General features: G+C 56.5%; 2 protein-coding genes across 2 annotated transcripts; both read left to right on the top strand.

The window, feature by feature from the left end:
- Nucleotides 1–411: 411 nt before the first annotated feature.
- Nucleotides 412–3,328, top strand: LOC118156587 (C-C motif chemokine 19-like). Its single transcript, XM_035310751.1, has 4 exons — nucleotides 412–577; nucleotides 1,240–1,360; nucleotides 1,488–1,650; nucleotides 1,846–3,328. Exons 1-3 carry the CDS (start codon nucleotides 511–513, stop codon nucleotides 1,633–1,635), a joined length of 336 nt encoding a protein of 111 aa, XP_035166642.1. The 5' UTR covers nucleotides 412–510; the 3' UTR covers nucleotides 1,636–1,650; nucleotides 1,846–3,328.
- Nucleotides 3,329–7,014: 3,686 nt separating this feature from the next.
- Nucleotides 7,015–9,621, top strand: LOC118156588 (C-C motif chemokine 19-like). Its single transcript, XM_035310752.1, has 4 exons — nucleotides 7,015–7,411; nucleotides 8,223–8,346; nucleotides 8,656–8,752; nucleotides 9,109–9,621. Exons 1-4 carry the CDS (start codon nucleotides 7,354–7,356, stop codon nucleotides 9,127–9,129), a joined length of 300 nt encoding a protein of 99 aa, XP_035166643.1. The 5' UTR covers nucleotides 7,015–7,353; the 3' UTR covers nucleotides 9,130–9,621.
- The last annotated feature ends 13,257 nt before the right edge of the window (nucleotides 9,622–22,878 follow it).

Here is a 22,878-nt window from a genome sequence, read left to right as displayed (position 1 = left end):
TGGGGGCTCAGGGGTAGGAATGCGGGGCCACCTTCTCACCCTCATGGGTGACTTGGCTCAGGAGCAAAGCGCAGGGTGGGGAAGTAACAAAATTCACTCCTTTCTTTCCTGGACGGCTTGGCCACCCGCCTGGGGAGCAAACAGGCAAACAGCAGTGGCTGGGAGCTTGTAGCGGCAGGTTGTGGGGCTGGGGAGGAAACAGGAGCCCACAAACACATCTGGACCTGGTGGGGGCTGCGTCTCCGGCATGCCCCCCGCCTGGCACCCCTCTCTGTGCTGGGCAGCTGGGGACAAGACAAGACACATCCGCAAAGCGGGGCTCGCTGCTTACAGGAAACATCCCCCCTCCCTCCCCTCCATCACCCAGCCTCCGTCCGGCTGGCGGGCAGCCTGCCAGGGGGGGGCCGAAAATGAAAGCAAAGTGTCCGGAGATAAATAGGAGCAGCCGAGGAGCAGCGGGACAGCAGTGTGCACCCTGCTCCCAAACATCCTGCGGCGCCGCACCCCGCCATGGCTCTGCGCATCCTCCTGCCGCTGCTCCTGCTGGCTGCTGCCCTCCTGCTCCTCCCGGCCGAAGGTGAGGGGGGCACAGGGGTTCGAGCCCCCCGGGGCTCCGTGCCGGGTGCTGGACCCATGGGTGGTGCAGCACAGGGGGGGTGGTTAGGTGTTGGAGCTGGCTGGTGGGGCGGCAGCACCCTGAGCTTTAGGGCTCAGGCAGGAGATGGAGGTTGTCCCTGCCTCAGTTTCCCCCTCCAGCTGCATAGGGGTGAAATCCATGTCCCTGTGGCTGGGTGCCAGGGTGCAGAGCTCCCATCCTGGCTTTACTGCCCTGTGCTGCTCGGGAGGAGGAGGTAGAAGAGAGGGAATGGAGGGGCGGTGTTTTAATTTGCTTCTAGTTCTCACTGCTCTGTATAGCAACAGGCGATAAATTACATTGATCTCCTGTAGGCTGAGTCTTTTTTCCCCGTGATGGCACCTCGGAGGGATCTCCATGCCCTTATCTCAGCCCATGAGCTTTTGTTCATCCCGTTCTCTCCCCCTGTTCTTTTGAGGAGAGGAAGTGAGAGAGCGGCGTGGTGGAGCTCAGCTACCCGTCAGCACGAAACCACCATAGCATCCTTCCCCCAAACGACACCGAGCAATCCCATGCCCTCAGCCCATCGTGCTGTGTTCCCCCAGGCTGGGAAGGTGCCCCGGCTCTACGAGGGTCTGAAATCCCACATCCCCTCCTTTCTGCAGGTGTTGACAACGTGGCCTCAGACTGCTGCCTGAAGACCAGCAAGAAGACCATCCCCAGCGCCTGGGTGAAGTCCTACAGGCTCCAGGGCCCCGAGTCGGGATGCCTGCTGCGTGCTGTTGTGTGAGTACCCGGGTGCAAACGGGGCCACCCAGCGTGGTTTGGCTTCACCCCAGCCCTCCCTCCCTCCCTGTGTGCTCCCCACATCCCTGCACACCCCCGCAGCAAACCTCTCTGCCTGGCCCCCCAGGTTCACCACTAAGAAGAACAAGAAAATCTGCTCCTCTCTCACCAACCCCGCCGTCCAGAAGCTGATCCGGAGCCTGGAGGACAAGCAGAAGAACCCCGCTCAGAAGCCCCAGGGCAGATCCAAGCGGCAGAAGCGGAAGCAGGTCTAAGCCAGGCCTGGAGAGGTACGAGAGGGGTTGGGGGACAATAAGGGCAGTGGGGCCAGGATGCTGTCACCCACCCCAATCCATCCCCTTGGGCAGCTGGGGGGGCTGCCAGAGACATGCTTGGGGATGTGCAGGGCACATCATACATACCCCCCAGCCACTTTGCTTGTGCTGAGACCCTCACCACCCCTTCCTTGCCATCCTCTCCCCCAGGACGGACGCTTTCCCCACCAATGACCGACCGCCCGGCAATGGACATCCGCAGAACGCCTGCCCACTGGCCCCGGGGGGGGTGAGGATGGGGTGGCTGGGGAAGCTTCACCCTTCCCCACGGCCCCCTCCCCACCGCGGGCACCCCCACACCGGCTGGATGCTGCCGGTGCTGGGGGGCACCAGCTCCTCGCTCGCCCACAGCCACCCCAGCCAAGTGTGGCCCATGGAGGTGGGCAGCTTTGCCACGGTTGCGGGGCTTTCTGCAGGGCGCCCGGTGGGATGGCAGCTTTATTTTGGGGTTTTGTACATTTGTATTTATATTAAAGACTCTGCTTTCATTCGGTCGCACCTGGAGGGCCCTACTTCTGGCTCCTCGTGCTTCACAGAGCACCCTTTATGCTGCAGGCTGGCTCGCCTGGAAGGTCGCTTTTATTTTCCTTACCAAATAAACGATGGCTACGGCTCACCCCCCTCCGGCCCGTTTGCTCCTGTTCAGCTTGCAGGGCTGCGGGGCGCCAGGCGGGTCCCGCGTCCCGCCGCTTGCGGGCTGCTGGCTGGGAGCTGCCTCCCACGGCCACTCGTGGGGCTGAGCAGCAGAGGGGGGCTGCACGGTGCCACTGCTCCGCTTTTACAGCTGTTGCAGTGTAGTTTGTAGGAAGACAGGCTTTTTCCAAACATGCCTTGATTTTTTTAAATCCTTTTTTTTTTTTTTTTTTTTTTTTTTTTGTATAAAATTGCAATGAAATCAGAGCAAGCTTTTCATTTCAGTGCAATTTTACCCCTTTATCCGCACTTGGTTTTGCTGTGTTCAGAGATTCAGACATTAGTAAGCCAAGCGCTCTGCTTTCAGGAAGAAACTCTTTTACACTTTATTCTCCCGGATGAAAAGCTTGTGTGGTGAAAATTGTGCGCAGGTGGGGGAATAGAAGAATTTGCAAGATTCGTTACAGACACGCTGCAGTTGCTTGCGAGCAGCTCTATCTCAAATCCTTAGTCAAATGAGAAATCTCTGCCCTGTGTGCACTGGCAGGTGAGGCTGCAGGGGGGGGGGCATGGAAAGGTCCCAGGGAAACAGCATCTCCCTGTGCTTGCAGACCCCTCCGCTGTGCCGAGGAGCGATGGAAGGGCTCTGCCACAGCCGCGGTGTTACTTGCTTGCAGAGATTTCAGACATGGACTTTGGTCAGTAAAGCTCTATTAAGTTGTATAATTGCAATAATTGGATTTGTGGGGCTTAGCAATATCAGCAAAGGCAGCGTTCTGACTGGGGATAGCTTGTGGCTTAGTGCTTCTTTTGAGCACAATTATCTGGCTTGATTGCTTTATCGGGCAGGCATCGAGGTGTATTCTTTTTTAAGACTGTGTAAAGAAACTGTGAAGAACTCGACACCGGCCCCGGGCACCAAGCTGTCTCCGTGTCGCGACAGCGCGTGGCTGTCCGGGCTTCAGGCAGGATATAAGGCAATAAAATATATCCTTTAAACCCACACCCGGTCCTTCTGCCTCTCTTGATGTGCTTTGGGAAGAGCTGCAGGGGTCGGGTGGGTGGGTCCTTGGTGGAGGGGCTGCTCTCCTGCCCCACACGTCGCCCCACTGGTCTTGGCTTTTGGTCTAAGCAGCGCTCCTGGCCGCAGTAAAGGAGTTACTGATGTGGCTCTGCTCTGGTCTGGGAGCTGCGGGACTGGCCCGGGCTTCTGCAGGGGTGGCTGTTGTGCTGGTGGCGTCAAGCGATTGTGAAATTGTGGTGAAAAACCCCTAGAAAGGAGGCTCAGCCAAATAGGTCTGCAACCACAAAGGGCAAAGCGTGAGGAAACAGCTGGAGCGAGCCAGCACGTGAAGCGCAGCCTGATTTCTCTGTGGCTGCAAATATAAGCACTGCAGGGGCTTTTCTTCCCTCAAGTGTGAGATGGGTGTTGGGCTAAGATGGGTTAAAAGCAATGGCCACGCGGGTGCTCTGTAGCAATTTACCCTAAAAGTAGTGCTTGTAGGGGAGCCGTGCTTGGGCAGGGATACCCAGGGGGCAAGGCACACGTGAGCACAGACACAGATGCACGAAGCAGCCCCCATGTGCCACCTGCCTGCACACACACGGGCATCTGCACACCAGCCTCACTGCAGAGCTCTGCTTTTAGGGAAAATAAGGTGCAAGGGGTGGTGAGGCCCTGTGATGGGTGAGGAGGGTGATGGAGGCACTGCTGTGATGCACGGTGGGGTGAGGATGGCACCGGGGAGCATCTCCGAGGGTGCTCCAAGCAAAAGGAAGAGTGATGGGTGGGCTTTCAGGGAACATGGCCACCCCTGAGCAGAAAGGATTAGGTGACAGGCTGAAAGTAGCCAAGCAAGAGAGAAACCACACGCCGCAGCCAAAAGAAGGGAAGTCCTGAACCCGGGCCAGATAATGAGCTCAGCATTTACCCGGTGCAGACGGAGCTCTGCGCTCGCCCTGGCAGTGCAGCGGCGTGCTGGGCTGCGATGCTGGGCTGAGCTCCAGCGATGCTCAGCTGGGGACATGGGCACAGGGTCTGTCCCTCCACACCCAAGAAATGGGAGCAGCATGCTAAAGGGGCTGTGGTCTCCCAAAACATTGTCATCAGAATATGCACCCTGCGGGACAGTGATTGCGTCTGGACCTTGTTCCTCTCTTAGATAGGGATGGGAGAGGGCTATGGGTTTGAGTTATTAAATGAGACAAACAGGCACGGAGAGCCAGCATCTCCAGCCAAACTGCTCTCCAGTCAAACTGCCAGGGTCTTGAGAGCAGCAGGGAGGTGAAGGAGCAGCTGCTGAGTGGTGGGGACTCCAACCCTACCTGACCCATCCAGGTCCTGCAGGTCCCCAGCCCAGAGCCTCCTCCCAACCCTTGGTTCCCCTGGGAGATGGATGCTGCCCTGTGGAGGCTGAGCGGGACCAGCTGAGGGGGCCCCCTCTGCATCAGTGATGCATCTCATGCACTTGACCTCAGCATCCATGGTGCTGAAGGCAGTGAGTGTTAGGGGCAGACGGGCTCCAGCAGTGCAGGAGTGGCACCTTGGGCATCCCTCTTAACCAAGCCCTCAGGCCCATCTTCTGGACAAATCATGGTTTGTTCATTTTTTATTTATTTTTTTTCCCTTAATTCCAGTTAATCACCTTGGCAAGGTTCCCTCGGCTGGAGGAGATCCAGCAGGGCCCTGTGCACTGGCTGTGGCCGCAGTCCCTGTGCCACCGCAGGACTGGGATGCGATGGAAGTAACGTGGGAGCCTCTCCCATGCTGGGCTGCCGTAGCAGAGACAGGGAAATTGAAACAGCTGTGATGCTGGCCCAGTATTTCCCAATGTGGTGAATGCAGCCAGGCCAGATCCTGCCCCAGGGACTGTCTGTGCCTGGAATACGCTGGAATTCCCCCTTTGCCCTTCCCAGCTCCACAGCTTGGAGGTGGGAAGCGGAGCACCACAAGGCACCCCAGGAGAGCCCAGTGGAGGCTCAGGGAGGGCTGCAGCAGCGTCAGTGCTGCCTGAGCAGAGCCCAGGGATGCTGGTGATTCTCCCACAGCTTGTTGGCATGCCAGTGGGTTGGATTTCCTGTGAGGAGCCCCCTTCCCCTTGTGCACAGTTTGCACTTTAATTAACAACTGCTTTATCCAGCCTTCTGCAGGGGTGAGCGCTGGGGGATGCTCGTGCTGCCTGCGATGCCTGGCGCTGGAGGAGGCTGGGGTGGCTCAGCACACACCACGTCCTCCCCTCTTCCCAAGTTGCACCACAGGGGAACGGGATGATCACCCTGCCTGTCGCAGGGACGCGTTTTGTAGATGACCACGCTCTTCTTAGAAATCCCACTGACCCCGGTGGAGGTCACGTCCCCCTTTCACAACGTGGAAAGCCCCTTTCCTCACTGTCCCATGCACCTCCTGGGGAGCGGGGCTGACTCAAACAGCCACACTTTCACCCCCTTAGCACCCAGACAGCTCGCAGGGAGAGGCAGAGCCTCCATGTCCCTCAAAGCCTGGGGGACTGCTGGAGACATTGCAGGAGTTAACCCGTATGTGCTCCCAGCTCTCGCATCCTCCTTTCTATCCATGGCCAACCCTTTGCCATGGGCCCCCAGCGGTGCCTCCCCAGAGGAGGCACCCCAACACCCCTCGCTTCTCCTGCAGGTCTGACTGTAAGCATCCTGGCCAGGGGGCATCATCCTCCCTGTTGTGGGGTTTCTTTGGGGATCAAGTGAAGACTGGGTCCCAGCACCAGCCTGCACCCTCATGCCACCTGAATCTTTCTTCCGCCAGCCAAGATTTCTCTGCGATTAAGAGGGTTTGTGAGTGCTGAAAGCAGGCAGGACCACAGCTAAGCTGGCACATCCTGTTTGCACTGCTCTTCCTGCCTGCCAGCTCTTGCCTGTCCCCTCCGGCAGGGTGCTGGGTGTGGGCACAGCCGGAGGCAGCGCTCTCCTGATGGAGGACATCAGCCCTGTGCACGAGCTGGCACCAAGTGCCTGTGCAGGGATGAGGCACCTTGGCTGGTGGCATGGCCAGAGTCGTGGCATCCCCCATGCCACATGCCAGGGCTGGCTGAGGGACAACCACACGGTGGTGGCACGGGGCCAGTGGTGACCTCGAGGAGGAACAGCCCCTGTCCCCGCTCTGCTGTGAAGGTTTGCAGAGGGAGCGTGATTTTTGCTCGTTGTGATGCCCACGCATCCACCTGGTGAGCTGCAGGCACCTCCAGCAGCACACAGTCTCCCTGGGGGATTTCTGCTCGTGTACTAACAAAACCTGTTGCCAGCAAGCTCTGTGGCTGTTTTTGGCCATAAACCTGTTTGCTGGAATGCCTGGAAGCCATGCTGTCCTTTGGCATCTCAGCTCAGCCCCAGGGCAGAGCACACCAGCCTGGCTGCCCTCCGTCCAGCAGCACTGCACGGGGGCACAAAGGTTTTGGATATGCCTGGCATTCTGGCAATGGAGAGGGGAAAGGGGGCAGCCAGACTCCTGCAACCAGGCTGGGAGGCTTAGGGAGAGCCAGGCATCACCCTATTACTGACATACACCCCAGGAATGGGGTGGAGGCAAGTTGTCCCCCCCAGCATCACCGGCTTGAGCCTATGCAATATCTCTGGATGTCCCAGAGAGGCTGAGGAGGATGAACTGGTAAATGCAAAGGATGAAACCCCACAAGTGCCTTCCCAGGGCTGCAGGGTTTTTGCAGGGTGAGGGTCCTGACAGCAGCCCCCATGCCCTGGGAGCCAGCAGTGAGGAGGACAGAAGGGTGTTTGGCTCCGGGGATGCAGAGCAGCTGGCTTCAGGGAAAGCTGACAGTATATTCGGGAACTGCTCAAAGATCAAAATCCTGCCTGTGGCAAGGCTTGTTATGACTTCCCACCCCTCTTCTCCAAAAGAAAGTGAAAGCCACGGGCCAGAAGGATAAATAGGCAGCGAGGAGCCCCAGCACCAGAGCTCAGAGAAGCAGTGCAGAGCTCACCTCTCCTGCCCAGAGCACCTCTGCCTCCAGCCCATCCTCTGCCAGACTCAGCGACACAATGCAGCGGCTGCATCTTCTCTGCCTCGGTCTCCTGGTGCTGGGATGCATCCTGGACGGTAAGAGGGAATCTCTCGGGGTGCCTTGCTTGTGGAAGGGCTAGGATCTGGTTTCTTGCCTGCTTTTGCATTTCCAGCAGACTTTTAGAGGGGCTCAGTGGAAGCTCTCCTGAGTCCTCTGCTTGTAACCAGTCCCCGAGGGACTCTGTCCTGACCAAAGTCCAGGAAGGAGCCTACAGGGGCTGGAAATCTGTACTGGAGACAGGCTGTGGAGCACTCCTGCCTCCCAGTGCCCTAGCCCAGCCTGTGCACACTGGGCTGGGATCAGCTTGCTTCCCCTTCCATCTTCCCCTGTCCGAGCAGCCCCCACTGCACCAGGGGACCATCCCTGGCACCGGAGGGGAAGGCACCGCTTTGGTGCATTTGCTTGGAGGGTGTCAGCGAGGTGCAGCTGCTGCCCTACTGATCAGTGTGGGGTGGGCTGGGGCTCGTGTAGCTGCCAGAATAAAGATTGTTTCAGCAAATACAGCCAAAGTCATGCCCAGACCCTTGGGAATGGCGTCTCCAGAGTCTGGATGACAGCATGCTGAAGCCAGCAGGTATTCCCTGGCCAGCACTGGCCCCTGGGATGTGGGAGAGACCCAGGCGTGCATAAGGGTTGCCCGCTCCCCATCCTGCTGCTTCTCTCCTCTTTTCTGAGATGTGAAGGAGGCAAAGGGCTGCCAGCACCTGGGCTTGGGGCCAGCCAAGCTTGTGCCTGCCTGTGCGGGCAGGACGGCGTGCCAGGGCACAGCTCGGCATGCTGCCAGCACGGCACCATCCCGCGGAGCCCGGGAGCGACCTCAACCCACGTGTCCCATTCCTCCTCCAGTGCACGGTGGCAACAACGTCCTGGACTGCTGCCTGCGGACGAGCGATAATCCCATCCCACGGCGGATCGTGCAGAGATATCAGATACAGCTGGTGCAGGACGGCTGTGAAATCCCTGCCAACGTGTAAGGGCCGTGGTGATGGGCAAGGGATGGAGCGCGCGGCGGGGCAGGGAGGGAGGCAGAGCAGGGGTGGCGAGCTGCGTTTGGGAAACGGGGGGGAGACGTGGAAGAGGAGGGAAGGTGGGGGAGATCTGAGGCTCAGACAGAGCAGGACTGATCTGCTGCAGGGTGAAAACCTGGGGAAAACAGGGCTGAATGTCGTCGCAAGGAGAAGGTGGAGGAAGGTGGTGAGGGAGGCAATGTGAGAGCTTGGGCTGTGCTGAAGCATCCCCAGGACATCCTGCTCAGCAGCTCCTGTCTTTCCCCCGGCAGGTTCATCACCGTGAGGGGCAAGCGCCTCTGTGCTCCGCTCGAAGCCCTGTGGGCGGTTCGCCTCCGAGAGAAGCTGGATGCCGGCTCTGCCAGGAAGGTAGGAGCTGACCCGTGCTCGGCGTGGGTTCTGGGGAATGGGGGCAGCCTGGGGATGGCTTGAACCTGCCACCAAGAAGGATGTTCCCAGTCCAAATGGGACCATGGATGCCACAGAAAATGGTGCTGGGAGCAAAGCACTGGAACCCTGCTTCTGCCCTGTGAGCTTGGAGTTGGCAACTTGTGCACCTCCATGGGGAGGGCTTGCGATGGGGTTGGTGGGTGCTCTGCACGCCCTCATCCACAAGTGGCTCTGCTCAGATGGCCCTGGTGGCCACCTTGACCTCAGGGAAGGGGCTGCAGGGAGCTCCTGCCCCAGGACCACACTCATTCCTGCTGGGTTTTTCATTTCCCCAGGTCCCAAATAAAGGCAATTAGGCTCTGAAGAAGCCCACGGCTGGCCCCAGCACCTGGAATGGGGCCAGCTCTCAGCTGTGAATCTGAAGCTCATGAAGCTGACTTGCTTCCACCTCCTACTACAGGGCACGGGGCCAACCCTCCTCGGGACTCGTGTCAGTGCATGGGGCTCGTCACAGCCCTGCTGCTCTCTCTTCTCCCCTCTGCCACCACTGTGACCGAAAAACCTGAATCAGGCTGAGCCGGGGGCTGCTGGACCAGAGCCTCTGCTCCAAGGGTGCTCGGCATCTCCACCACCCTTGCAGCCAGGAAGCTGGTTTGATGGACTGATCTGTGAGATGAGTTTTGGGGATCCCAGCTTTCCTCTGAGCACCAGTCTGTTCCCTTGGGTTTCCATCAACAGCCTTGAGCCTGGGCCCTTCTGCATCCCTGGGAAGGCCTGCGAGGATGTGACTGTGCAGGGATGGAGGGGAGGGATAGAGATGTTCTTCACCACCATGCTGGTCCCGTGAGGTCCTCAGGGAACAGGACAGGTGATGCAGTTTCCCTCTCAAGCCCTGACTGCCCTGCAGCTTTCCCCCTTCTACCCGTCCCTGCCCAGGTGGAAATGCAGCCAGTGCCAACATCCATGGCAGATGGGCGAAGGTTTGTCCCAGCCTGGCACTGCAGGCTGCTGTGGCATAACTCTGGTGTCCACTTGGCCAGGGCCTTACTCACAGGATGGGAATGGTGGAGGGTCCCTGCCCTTGTCAGGGACATCGTCCTCCTTCTCGGTCCCCAAGCCTGCCACCGTGGTCAAAGCCTGCCTGGTGCTGCTGCCTGGGCAGGGATGCTAGGGCAGCGCTCGCGCTGTGCTCAGGTATTTGCTGCTAGATCTGCTCAGTGCAAAAATTACGGGTGTTAGTTGCTTCTTTCCTTTCTTTTTTGTATTTTTTATTTTTCTCTGGATTTGTTAAATAAAAAGAAAAGCCCATGAGTTGTTGGCCTGCCTCGTTTTTGATCCTGAAGCTCAGTGTGGAGTGTGGGGGTGTTACAGCACAAGGCAAGGGGCTGGGTGCGGGGGAAGGAAAAAGGGCTTTAAGGGGATGAAGGGTGGGAGGGAGCATGCAAGTTTTGCACCATCCACAGCAAGACACTTCAGTTCCACCAGCACCTCTGCTGGGAATGGGAGCTTTGCTCTTGCACAGAAGGGAAACTGAGGCACAGCAAGGCTTGGGCTGCCCTAGCAGCTCAGTGCCAATGCACAAGCTGCAGGACAGGAGAAAGAGCTCTGGGGGAAATGCAGGCAGGTGAAGAGCCCAGTGTCCTTGCTCCTAAATGCATCCGTGGGTAAAACACAGGGGTGGCACATCGGCTCCTGCCCATCGTCACCCATGAGTTGTGAGTCCCTGTCCACTTTGTTCCCAGCTCTGTGCATCAGGGCTGTGGATGATCAAGTCCCTAAAACCAATCCAGTCTGCCCTAAGCCCTGCTGCCCCAAAATAGCCTCATGGAAACTGCTGCTTTACCCTGGCTACGTGATGTTTGAGTAAACCTGCTCCCTTCTGCCAAAGCATGGGACAAAGGTGCAGAAGCAAGGCTTGGCACAGCCAGCAGCAAGGCACTGTGCTCTGGCATGCCCCTGTCCACAGAGTTAAATTATGTGCACTGGGCACAGGCTGGGAGTGGGATAGCCCAGGGACCCTTCCTGAGGGAAGGGACAGCATCCGTGGTGGTGCAGTGGCTGGGGATGCCCAGGCACTTGGTAGCTGTTGCTGAGACCTGTTGAAAGCGAGATGAGCTCCAGCATTTTCCTCTGTTGGTCCACTTCTCCCTTGGTTGGTGGCCACGGTTTCTTCTTCAGGTGTTCCCCCAGGGTCCTCCTCCTCCTGCTCTGTGTGCACTTGCCGTGCCCTGGGCTCAGCTGCCTCTTGCTGTGATTTTCCCAGAGCCCTCACACCAGCTCTGTCTGTCCCAGCTCATTAAGCACAGTGACAGCTCCAGCAATATAATCCCGGGGAGGGGGAGGAAGAGGACAAAGGCTGGTATGGGAAGAGGCCAAGACAAACAATGTGAGTGGGAAGGGAGCGTAACCAGTGCTTGCTTTGGCAGAGCTTTGCTGCTGCTTGTTTGGTGACCTGCGAGAGGCCGCACCAAGGAGGAGGAGGAGATGCTCGGCGCGGATCCATGCCCAGGATGAGCTGCTGCAGCTGGTGGGCAGGGGCTTCAGGAGGGTCTTGGCCTCAGATGGACCAGGTCTGTCCTTGGCTAAAGGCTACCCTGCCAAAGAGCATGGTGCCCTGGCTCCCACCCCTTCCACCCCCAAGGGAAGGGCAGGAGATGCTGGGCATTGTGTGTGCGAGGTCCTGGCGAGGAGGACCCAGCCTGGCTGCAGCCCTGGCGCAGCTCTCCCTGCTCCACAGCCCGTCTCTCGGGAATCTGTCCAAACCAGCAGGGCTCGGATCTCAGTAAACAGCACAGAGAGTTTTTCTGATATAAAAGTCAATGACCTTTCTGGAGGGAAGTGGCCACTATCCTTGGAGAAAGCAGCAAATCATGGACGTGTCAAAACCTTGGGTCCCAGCCGAGAGCCAGTTTCAGTAAAAGTGCTCCAGGCCCTCATGTTTGTCTCTCTCCAACTGTGTTTTTCCTGCTCTCTGCCTAACCTTGCTCCATCCTCAAGTGTCAGTGTAGAAGATCAGGACCCAAAGCAAAATGATGCAGACATACCCTCAGTAGGTCCAGGTTGTGGTGTGAGGTATTCTGGAGCATCAATCGAATCAGCCATAGTCCTTTATCAATAACTAAGATCTGTATTTCTCGTGTCATTGCAACTGAAAATCTTTCCTATGCATCTGGCAAAACAGCCCTTCTTCTGGTGACTGTTCACAAGGCAAGGCTCTATCTATGCCAGCAAATTGAACATGGGTTGTTCTCTGGACCCAGGTCTCACTGCTGGCATCTTGAGATCTCTCCCATTCCTCCCAGGCTTGGTGGAAGCTGTCTCTAATACGTTCCAAGTGGATGTAAGACACAGCAGGCAGGACCTTAGTGTCCAAGTGCAAGGACCGGTTGTCCCCTGTGCTGGTGGTCTCCTCTGCTTGGTGCCAAGGCAAGGTGCTGGACCTGGCTGGCAGGGGCTCAGGGACCTGCCTGGGCTATTTGGAGGAGATGGGACATGTGGACGGGTTGGCAGGGTGGGAAGCCAGGCGGGGAAATGCCCCTCTGCTCTCTTCCCGTTGTGCTCTAAACTCTTGCCTAACCAGTAACATGTGTGGGTGATAGAGAGGATCCAGGCCTGGCACCTCTCCTCCCCAGGCCCCTCCTGGTTTTTCATTCATTCCCAGCATGTCATCTCTGGTGCTGCTTGTCTGGACACTGTCTGCTGAGGTTTGTCCCGTGGGAGGATGCCAGCACTCTTGGCCAGGCTGTGGGGCTCCGAGCAGAACTGCTCCTCCTGCAGATACATCCTTGGAGCCTTCTCCTGCAGCTGGAAGGTCCCTGGTGGCCTCACCCAGCCTAGCATCTGGGGACACAGGAGGAGCTCCCATCCTCCAGGCTGTGCTGGTCCTCGGGGACCTGCTCAGATCATTGCACAAAGGCCACCCCCAGAGCACCCAATAAGCTGGTTTAGATACAACTTCCTTGAGAGCCTAAGGGAACCTACTGCCCAGGCTCTATACCCTATTTTCAGGTCCCCTTTGGCCTGATCAGCCCCAGTAAGTGAGAGATTGCTTGTGGGGGGGCACAGGAGGGAGTGCATAGAAAAGGATGTGCCTTGAGGGACTTTAGGAACTGAGTGATCCCACTACCAAAGACCATACTGCCTGCTTTTAGCCACCCAGCTTCCTTGGGGCTTGCACCATTAGCAAATACAAAATGAGTTTGAGTATCCCTCAACTCCTCCTGTGAGCAGATCTGGCTCTCATTACTCAGGACAGGGGCTGGTTGGTTAAATCCCATTCACATTCCCTGAAATGCTGGGGCTTCCCTCCAGCCTCCTATCTTTCCTGCCCTGCAAAGAATAAACTCCCAGCCCAGCATTTTCAGTTTTGTTTCTCCACCAGTTTTTGAGTTTTGCTCTGACCTTCAGTGCCTGAATACTCAGTCAGACCCCTCCAAATAAAATAAAATAAAATAAATTTACTTGAGCAAAGGAGGGAAGTGGGTTTCCAACAACCCTGGGGCCGGAGGTGTGTGGTGCATGTTTTGCTGGTGGGATTTGGGGTTATCACCCCAAACACTTTCACGGGGCTTTTCTGAGACTAGGAAGATGCAGGGTGAACCTTGACCACAGGAGAAGGAATGCAGGAGTTTTGGGGTGCCTGAAAGCTGATCTCTATTCCCCTAAAGGTTGAATCTAAGAGTTGGTCATGCCTGGGGAGAGCAGGGTAAAGAGCATTTACTGGAGGGTACGAGCAGAAATAAAGCCCTGCAACCAAGCCTCAACAACCCTGCAGCAGGGGACAGGCAGGGATGTCCCCTCTTGTCCCACACACCTGATGGCTTTGCTTCTTGCCTAGTGCCCTGGAACCTCTCCCTGCCCCTCCGTGGTCTGGCTTCTTGGCTCTGATCCCCATGGCTGGAGCAGGGGACCTGGCTGATGTTCCTAGTGCAGGTCCCAGGAGTGAAACAGAGCCCAGTAGCTTTCTGACACAGGGACCTCATGGCACAGGAACCTCATGCCCATGCTGGGCTTGGCTTTTACACACAGTGGATGATGTGGCTCATGGCACTGTAGGCTCAGCCACCAGCCAGAAGCACCCTTGCCCTGCTCCCAGGGCACCCTTTGGAAAGGGAGGGGGGACCCATCCTCTCTGCCCTCAGGAGCACCCATCTTCTCTTCGTGCACAGTAGCAGTAAAACCTGGAGATAAAAGAGAAAACCGGGAGGACAACCAAACAGAAGACTTGTCCTGCTGCCAGAAGTCTCTGGAAAGTACCTTCCTCATTACCTATCCCTCCCTGCAACCTGCTAGGCATCGACAGGAGGCTTAGTGACGTTTTCTGTGGCACTCCTCACCTCTCCCTCATGTTTTCCTGCTTAGCCATGCTTCTAGGAAAGGCACTCGCTGGTGTGTCCTCCTAGTAAGGGCTGGGGAAGGGAAAGAAGAGAAGGTTTTGGAGGTCCTTGTGAATTTAGGACATTAAATTAAACCCATATGCACATAAAATCTTTCTACGTCTGGGGCGGAAAGGGAGTGCCAGAAGATTTTCTAGCAGTATGGCATGCTTGAGAGCTCTTGCTGCGATCCTGGCTTATCCCTAGCAAGAGAAAACATCTCATGCTGGGGTCTTCCTCTCTCAGCCCACTCGCCCCTGTGCTGCCCAGCTTCTACCCTTCTCCCTCGGTCCCCGCTGCTTTGCCCAAGTGCTGGCCATTTTGTGCCCATCCAGAGGGATGTGGCAGCTGTGTTTTGTCACCGGGAGGTTCACCCTCTGCAGCCCTCAGTCTTCAGCTTCCACTAAAAGCATCTCTCTCTTCTCTCTTTTCCCACAGAAAGCGAAATTTTCTTTCTTGCAGATGTGTTGGCTGGGAAAAACCCTCCTCTTCTAGGCAGTGCACTGTCCCCACGCTGCAAACACACAACTGTGTTTACATGTGTGTTCCTTAATCTTGTTTAAACCACCAAGCCATGGCTTTCCACGGAAGATGCTGCTCCAAATAAGCAGCACTTGCAGGAGCCTCCTGAGCCTCTGAGGTGGTCTTTCGTGAAAAACTCAAGATTTTCACAGAAGTTCTCTACAGGTTGTAATTTCCCACCTTCCGTTTACTTGTTGTGGCTTTTGGAAAGGCACCAGTCAGCATTTAGAGCGATGGACGGCAGCCACCGCGTTGCAAAGAACAGAAGCAGAAGTGTCCCAGATGCAGCGACGGACTCACCCTCCGCTCGCAGTGCCTGGTTTCGTTTCCCAGCTGCGGTGCAGCGCTCCAGCATCCTCCTCTGCCCCTGCCAAGGCCAGCTGCCTCCAGGGAATTCCCAGCGCTGGAGCCCGTGGGGTTTCATTGCCTGCCTGGGGGTTGGGAGAGGCCGGGCTGAAGTCCGCTGGGTTGAGCCCTTCTGTTTTTGAAGGCTGTGTCCATGCTGCACCGTGGCTCTTGGCAGGGTTTGGTTGGCCCAGGCAGGACAGCAGGGCCTGGAGCTCTGCGGTTCCTCTCTCCTGGGGTGGAGAAGCATTGCCCCAGTTGCAGTGGAAGCAGGAGAAATGGGGAAATGGGGGATTGCGTAGTGGGTGCTGTGGTGAGGAAGGCCTGTGACTGCTGTGTGGTGTGGTTGGCACGCTGGAGGCATCTAGGAGGACCAGGGCAGGTTGAAAGGTGGTCCTGTGTGAACCTCATGGGGTTCAGCAAGGCCAAGGGCAAGGTCCTGCATCTGGGTCGGGGCAATCCCAAATGTCAGTACAGACTGGGTGATGGATGGGTGGGGAGAAGCCCTGCAGAGAATAACTTGGTGTACAGGAGGACAAAAAACTTAACATGAGATGGCAATGTGCACCTGCAGCCCAGCAAGCCAGCCGTGCCCTGGGCTGCACCAACACAGGGTGGGCAGCAGGTTAGGGAGGGGATTGTCCCCCTCTGCTCTGCTCTTCTGGGACCCCACCTGGAGCCCTGTACCCAGCTCTGGGGCCCCCAGCACAAGAAGGGCACGGAGCTGTTGGAGCAGATCCAGAGGCCACAAGGATGCCCAGAGGGCTGGAGCACCTCTGCTGTGGGGACAGGCTGAGGGGGCTGGGGGTGTTCAGCCTGGAGGAGAGAAGGCTCCAGGAGACCTTACAGCGGCCTGCCTAAAGGGGCCTACAGGCTGGGGAGAGACTCTTTTTCAGGAAGTGGAGTGATAGGACAAGCGGTAAAAGGTTTAAAGTAAATGAAGTTTGGTTTAGATTAGATATTTGGAAGAAATTCTTCACTCTGAGGGTGGTGAGGCCCTGTCCCAGGCTGCCCAGAGAAGCTGTGGCTGCCCCATCCCTGGCAGTGCCCAAGGCCAGGCTGGATGGGGCTTTGGGCAGCCTGGACTGGTGGGAGGTGTCCCTGCCCATGGCAGGGGGCTGGAACTGGGTGGTCTTTAAGATCCCTTCCAACCCAACCCATTCTGCAATTCTCTGATTCCGTAACAAGGGGGTACAGGTCTTGAAGCTTCCCAGGAACACCTCCAGGCTCTGTTCCCTTCCCTCCTACAGGGACAAATGTCTTTATTTCTCTCTGAGCTAAGTTCAGCAAGAATATTAGACATTATTTGGTAGTGTTGGTGAGAGAGGTGGTCCTGGAGGAGATCAGGAGGTGGGACAGCTCTGGGAAGGGGGCTTCCTACTTGGGAGAGCTGTAGAGGAGAGCAGTGCTAGAGGTTTGGATGCCCTGGCCTCCAAGTACTGGCTGAAGGAAATTGGTTTTACCCTCATTCCAGGAACAGAAGAGGTGGTCTCCAATTGTACAGGAGGCTGCTGTTTCAAAGAGAAAGTGAAGAAACTGTTCTCTGAATTCACTTCTGATAGGACAAGAAGTCACAGAAGACCTTGGGGTCAGATGTTGAGGGGAAATTCCACTCATCAAGAAGGGTCAGTTGAGGAAACACGGCCTCTCCACTGCTGCAGATTTTATGGTTTGACCATGGCCTGTTGGAAAGCTTTGAGTTGTGCTAGCCCTGGCTTGGCACAGGAGGGACTGGATGACCTGTGGCAGTCCTTCCAAATCCTTTGTTTCCCATTATTCTGGTCTACCAGTGCCCCAGTGGGTGCGGTGGGTTTTCTCTGCCGTATGCTATTTCTCTGAGGGCTGCATGAAGTCATGGGAACTGTGATTTGGTGTTCGTGCAAGATCTGAAGCATCTGAAGCAAGATAAATTTAACCAAAATGGGCCCCAAAGTGTCCGTGCTCAGTGCTTTTACAGAGTGAGGAAGGTCTCAGTCAGAAAACATCTGGAATCGGACCAAGAGCCACACACGCTCCTAAACAAAGGAGATACATAGACTTGGAAGAGAAAGCAGACATGTAAATGGAGATGGAGGGGACCAGCAGCAGGTTGGGTTTCTCTGGGACTCATTTGTCTTCCTTGTGCTTCAGCTGTCTTGAGTGAGTGCTGCGAGGCTGCGGTGTGCCAGGACATGCCGGGCCATCCATCATGGGCTGTGCGGGCTGCTGGGGCAAGCCCGTGCCGAGCAGAAGCTCCCAGCTGTGCAGAGGGGCTCTGCCTCATTTGCTTCATCAGTTCGGAGGCGGCAGCCTTTCCCATACTGCATGCAGGCAGATGCAAGCACAGAACAACTTCTTCCAGCAGGGCATTGACCCCCTACAAATGTGACCCTACAGGGCTTTTCTACAAGAGCCCTGGCTCGGTTTCAGGAGGGTCATTGCTCTCCTGCTGCTAGAACCTCTTCATCTCTGCCTGGGAAGGATTCCTCCTGCCCTGGATCTTGTCCCTTGTAAGGTATGGCTGGTGGCACTCACACAAGGTTTCTGGGTTTCAGCCAGATCATTCTGCTTTCTGGGCCAGTGCTTGGATGGTCTCAACTTTCTTGGTATTGCTTCTTCTCTTCCAACAGAGCTGTTCTCCAGTGCCAGACTGAGTGGGGAGATGAAGTAATTCATCACGTTCACCAATCCTGGCAATTCTGCAATGCTTTGATTTGGATCTGCTACAGAGGACTTTCTCTGAAAGCCAGGAGCGTGAGGGTGGGTACCAGAGCTGGTCTGAAAAGTCTGTAGCTCTGTGTCCCTAATACATGGGTCATCAGGGACAGCACAGAGTCCAACACAAAAATTCCCAAGTGAGCATTTTTCTCAGCTGCCTGCAAAGGAGGAAGCCATGGTGGCTGGAGCCGTGGGGGCTTCCCATGGGGCAAAAGGGTCTGCATCTTCCTTCCCAGCCTTCCTGAGGGATATTTGTGTCCAAGGATTTCCAGGCAGAGGGTGACAGGGCCAGCAAAATATCATCAGAGAGAGCAGAGCTGCCAAGTGTGCAAAGGGAGCAGAGGACAGGGGAGCTGGGGAAGTCTCCAAAGACAATCCAATGTACCAGGCTGGTAGTACTACTTGGGCACAGCAGCACAGAGTGGAAAGTCCCTGGCTGGCTCTTTTGTATCTGATAAGGCAGACTGGCCCCATGCCCTGCTGAGGAGGGACATGCTTGCAGATCCCTTCCTTCCAGGAAAAGGAGGGGGGAGGACTCAAAGCATCAGAGTGATGGAAAACACAGGCAGACAGGTCCTTCCTTCAGGCAGCCCTGAGATGCATGAGCGGGGAGCTGCTGGGAGGGCTGGGCAGCAGGTCTGGGGCTGCTGCTCACCTGCAAGCTGAAAGTATCACATCAGAGCCTGCCGGGCACCTGAGCTACCCTCCTCTGTCCTCACAATGCCATGGTCCCCTTCATGGTTCAGTGCTCTGAACCCCTGGAAGACATGAAGGTTTTTTAAAGCCCCCTTCACTGCTGTTAGAAACCTCCCTGTGTGCAGCTGCAGCACTGCCAGGGCTCCAGCCCAGCAGCTCGAGCCCCTGTTGTCCCCAGGTCTGACATGAGCGATGTCCATTCCTGCAGTGACCAAGCAGCAAGTTTAAAGCAAGTGGAAGTGCCTCACCTGGGCAGAAAGCACCCAGCTGAGGATGGGGAGCATTTAGGTGCGGATGGGCACATTGCAGGAGGTAAGGCTGGGATGAGGGGTACCGGCAGCAGAGGCTCTTCACTGCCCTTCATTCCTGGGAGGCTGTCACCTACCGAGCCTTTGTCACGTCCTGAGGAAGTGGTTGCAGATAGGGACATACACACTGTCCGGGAGGGAGCATGTCGTGCTGATCCTTTGACCTTGTGTCCTGCAGGGCAAGAACTCTCCTGGCTCCTTGCCCTGCCCTAACAATGCTTAATCCAAGGTCCCTGCCTCCCTGAAAAATCCTGGCCAGCAGAAAAAGCCGGCCACCCACCGGGAAGGAGCAGGAAGGCACCACAGAGCCTCTTCTTGCCTTTGTTTGTGCAGAGTCCAAGGCCGGCCGGCTCTCAGCACTGTCCCTGGCCACGTGTGTGCCAGCACATCCCAGAGACACAGGGGAATGGGCAGCAGAGGAGGACAAGCTGGGGAGGGCTTTGTGTGAGGGTTTTTGGGGTGCATGGGGGTGAACACAGCAAGCCTCAGAGATGTGCACAGAGCAGTGGGGTGCTCTGGGAGGTGTCTACTCTCTACCCAGGTCTCTTGGTCAAGTAAAGCTCGTCTTTGCAGGAGACTATCTCAAGCACTCTGTGAAGTGCTGGGATGGGTTCTCAAGCCTTGCTCCCTGCAGGTCCAAAGCCCTTCCTTTCCCTTCTCATACAAAGAGCAAGACAAAAACACCTCCCAAACCTCCACCAGCAGAAGAAGAGCACAGGAGACCTCCATATGTGCACTGGTGCTCACAGTAAAAGAGCTTGCACCGTACACAAAGAGCGAGGGGGAAAGCACAAATCAACATCTGGTGCAGCTTTGATGCTTTCTAACCTCCCAAGCTGGTACAACCCTGACAACTCCAAGCCTCGCACGGATCCCTTGCTCTGCACGGATCCCTTCCCCTGCCACTTGATGCCTCACCCCACCCCGTGCTGCAGCACAGTGGCAGCACGGGCCAGGACAGTGGGTGGCATCACGCTGGTTCTCCAGCCACATTCCCCATCGTCATTCCCTGAAAACAAACCTCACCTGGCAGGCATCCACACAGACTGTGCAAAGCCCGTAGTGCCCTGCCAGGACAGGAAAGCCACCAGGTTTGCAGCTGCATGGGACAAGGCTGACCTGTCCAGCCCGCCTGTGCATGCACTAAATACTGCCCAAGGATGTTTTTCAGCAAGCTCCAGCACACTCCTCACACCAGTGCTATTTACCTCCGTGGCAAAATAAGCTGCTGATTGTGCAGCGGCAGATTAAAGGGCTCTTAATACCTTTATTGGGTACAAGATACACGAACACGGCCCAGTAACTGTTCTCAAGTGGGAAAAAAATGTGAAGGCAAAACTAAGTGATCGAGAGAGAGCTCAGCACTTTATCAGCCTTTTTACAATGTGCTCAGGCTTGCAGATTACAGAGCCTTGCGTGCGTTTGTGTAAATATTCACAGCGGTACGATATCCTTAAAGGGACACTTGCAGCCCTCCCTCCTCCCACCCCACATTGCCCCCCTCTCTTCTCGCACCACGCCAGCCAGGCTGTAACTCCGTGCCTGCATTTTGCAGGAAGGTGGCTTCCTCCTCCTTTCTGGAAGACCCTGAAATGTCACCTAGGATTTTGTTGTCCTAAGGGGAATGTCACCAGAGCTGGAGCTGGCAGCACGAAGGCAAACCTCACCCTCTGCGGAGGCTGACGATAATTTATCCTTTGCCACTGATGGATTAGAAGCATTTTATCACTCTGTGTCCTGCCTCCAGCATCAGGGGCAGTGGGTGCTGGTCTTCTTGATGCTCCTGGGGGAGCAGAGGAGTACAGGGGAGGTGGGTGACACCAAAAGCACAGATCCTAAAGACACCAAAGCCACACTGTTGGCTGGGCAGCATCCCCTTTGTGCACCACTTTGGGTTTCTGCTGCCTCCCTCCACCACAATACCCATCCTCCTCGTGTGTAGCTGCCTTTCTGGCTTTTTCCTTATTTTCTGGCTTGCAGCTGGGCTTTGAGGAAGAATACAGGGGTTACTGCACTGGGGAATCACAGCTGCGGTTGCACTGTGCTGGAGTCTCTGCTGGGAGCTTTCACTTCCCTTCATAGACACTGCCCTGGTGAAGGCAGCAGGTCTTCATTTGTTTTGTTTTGTTTTGTTTTGTTTAGTTTTGTTTTGTTTTCTTCACATTTCTTGTCTTCAGGAGGAAATGAAAGCATGGCCCTCCTGGCACTGGTAGCTTTTCCTTTGGTCTCCAGACCTCGGTCAGCTCTTAGGGCTCCTGTAGGTTTCCAGGCAGCCCCACAGAGCAGGAAGCACTGCAGGGGTGAAGCAGGTCTGGAGGTCACCCATCAGATCTTTACCACAGCTTAAGAACTTCTGCATTTGTAGGATCGCGATGAAAAAGTACAGACAAAAAGGGTATTTACTGCAGAGCTTCATCCTGGAGCGGAGCCAAGCTGCTTATGAAGGGGAAGAAGCAGACAGAGCTGAAATCCCACAGTCCCTGCTGAACTGGAGCAGCTTGGTGTGGCCCCGCTGGTGTTTCTGAAGCTGCTTGGTGCTGGAGGATGCTGTCCCGGATGACCTGGGAGGTCCCTTCCAGCCTGAACCATTCCCTGATTGCATGTGCTCACCTGGCAGCAGCAGGTGAGGGACATGGACGGTGTCACTCCTGCTCCTTAGCCCCTGCCCTGCTGGTTGGCTTGGGGCCACTCAGCACCACAGCCAAAGCAGGATCCAGCCTCCAGGGACCCAAGATGTGGTCCAAGCAAGGCCCGTGGCAGCCTGCCACCTCTCACCGGTGCCGTGCAGAGGCAGGTAGCATTTTCTTGGTGAAAACCACCCAGGAAGGAAACCCCAGAACCTTGAGCCTACAGGGAAGGGTCAGAGCCCCTCCAGGACCTGGGCTGGAAAGCTGAGCTCAGGAAAATGTCACAACAACGGGGGACATCCTCAGGCAAGGGGAATTGCCCATCCTTTGGTGTTCTCAGCTCAGAGGTCAATGGTCAGAGGTGATGGGGATGGGTTAGCAGAGCAGGGTAATAGTTAGCCTGGGGATACTGGGGGGGGGGGTGGGAGGGGGGGGTGTCTCTGATTCCGTGGCTGTTCAGGCACACAGGCTGCACAGCCAAACATCTCCAGCCTGGACCAAACCCTCCTGGATCTGTACATCTTACCATCCAGAGCGACGCAGCCACGTCTGTGCCAAATTGCTGCTCCGCCGCCTTTGGGGACAGTGACACACAGGGCAAAGGGACGGGGAAGCCTCTGGCGACCATTGTCACCGCATCTGCCCCGATCCCAAAGCCCCAGGCACGTCCCCGGCCGTCAGCACGTGCCAACACAAGCACTGGCCAGGGGCCCAGCCCTGCTGCAGGCAGCCAGAAGGGCTTCTCGCCTGCCCCGCTTGTGGTCCTGTGGCCGCGGCGGCGGGTGAGCGGGTTTGGCCGAGGCGTGCTGCCCCCAGCCACATGCTGCTCACCAGCTCCCGACAGCTCCCTCGGTTTCTGTTCCCTAGCCACTCTTCTTTCATTTTCTTTTTTTTTTTTTTTTTTTCTTTTTTTTTTTTTTTTCTTTTTCCAACTATAAATAGCCCCAAGAGGGACTTCCCATCCTCAAGGAGGAAGAGGCAATTAATCCTTCCCAAAGGAAGTCTCCAGGAAGCCTGGAGGACCCTTCTCACCCAAGAACAAACCATGCCCAACAACAGCCCTGGACAGGAAACATCAGAGGCAGCAAACGGAGCTGATGCTGCCAGGAGCAAGGCTTCCAAGCACTTCATGGAGGAAAAGCAGCTGCTGTTAGTTCATTTACATGCCTGGCGGCCCCATGCACAGCCCCGCTCTGGCTGTTCGCACACCTTGGGCACGTGCCTGGGGCTCTGGAGGGGTGGATTTGCCCCGAGAGCAAGGCGCCAGAGCCGGCACAAAACTCAGAAAACTTCTGCACAAGGTTAGTATAGAGACCACAAGGTACTCTGGGGCTGAATTCAAACAAGCACACACAAGCCTGGAAATACATCTGAGGTGGCAGAAGATCTTAGCCGAGCGCACACATCCACCCGCACAGCCTCCATCCCTTCCTCCTTTATTCACGCCCGGCACAAGGGCTTGCACGTGGAGCTGGGGGCTTGCCCTCCTGCAAGCAGGCACCAGGACACATCTTGCTCGCACACCACAGCGTGAT

The sequence above is a fragment of the Oxyura jamaicensis genome, chromosome Z (genome assembly GCF_011077185.1).
Source record: "Oxyura jamaicensis isolate SHBP4307 breed ruddy duck chromosome Z, BPBGC_Ojam_1.0, whole genome shotgun sequence".
NCBI classification, from domain to species: Eukaryota; Metazoa; Chordata; class Aves; order Anseriformes; family Anatidae; genus Oxyura; species Oxyura jamaicensis.
The sequence above is the reverse complement of the archived record's forward strand: the minus strand, read 5'-3'. Positions and strand labels throughout refer to the sequence as shown.

Excerpts from the sequence above, each read along its gene's own strand:
- LOC118156587 (XM_035310751.1), top strand. The coding sequence starts at position 511 with ATGGCTCTGCGCATCCTCCTGCCGCTGCTCCTGCTGGCTGCTGCCCTC. Across the intron at positions 578-1,239 it reads CCTGCTCCTCCCGGCCGAAG|GTGTTGACAACGTGGCCTCA; the intron begins GTGAGGGGGGCA and ends TCCTTTCTGCAG. Across the intron at positions 1,361-1,487 it reads TGCCTGCTGCGTGCTGTTGT|GTTCACCACTAAGAAGAACA; the intron begins GTGAGTACCCGG and ends CTGGCCCCCCAG.
- LOC118156588 (XM_035310752.1), top strand. The coding sequence starts at position 7,354 with ATGCAGCGGCTGCATCTTCTCTGCCTCGGTCTCCTGGTGCTGGGATGC. Across the intron at positions 7,412-8,222 it reads GCTGGGATGCATCCTGGACG|TGCACGGTGGCAACAACGTC; the intron begins GTAAGAGGGAAT and ends TTCCTCCTCCAG. Across the intron at positions 8,347-8,655 it reads TGTGAAATCCCTGCCAACGT|GTTCATCACCGTGAGGGGCA; the intron begins GTAAGGGCCGTG and ends TTCCCCCGGCAG.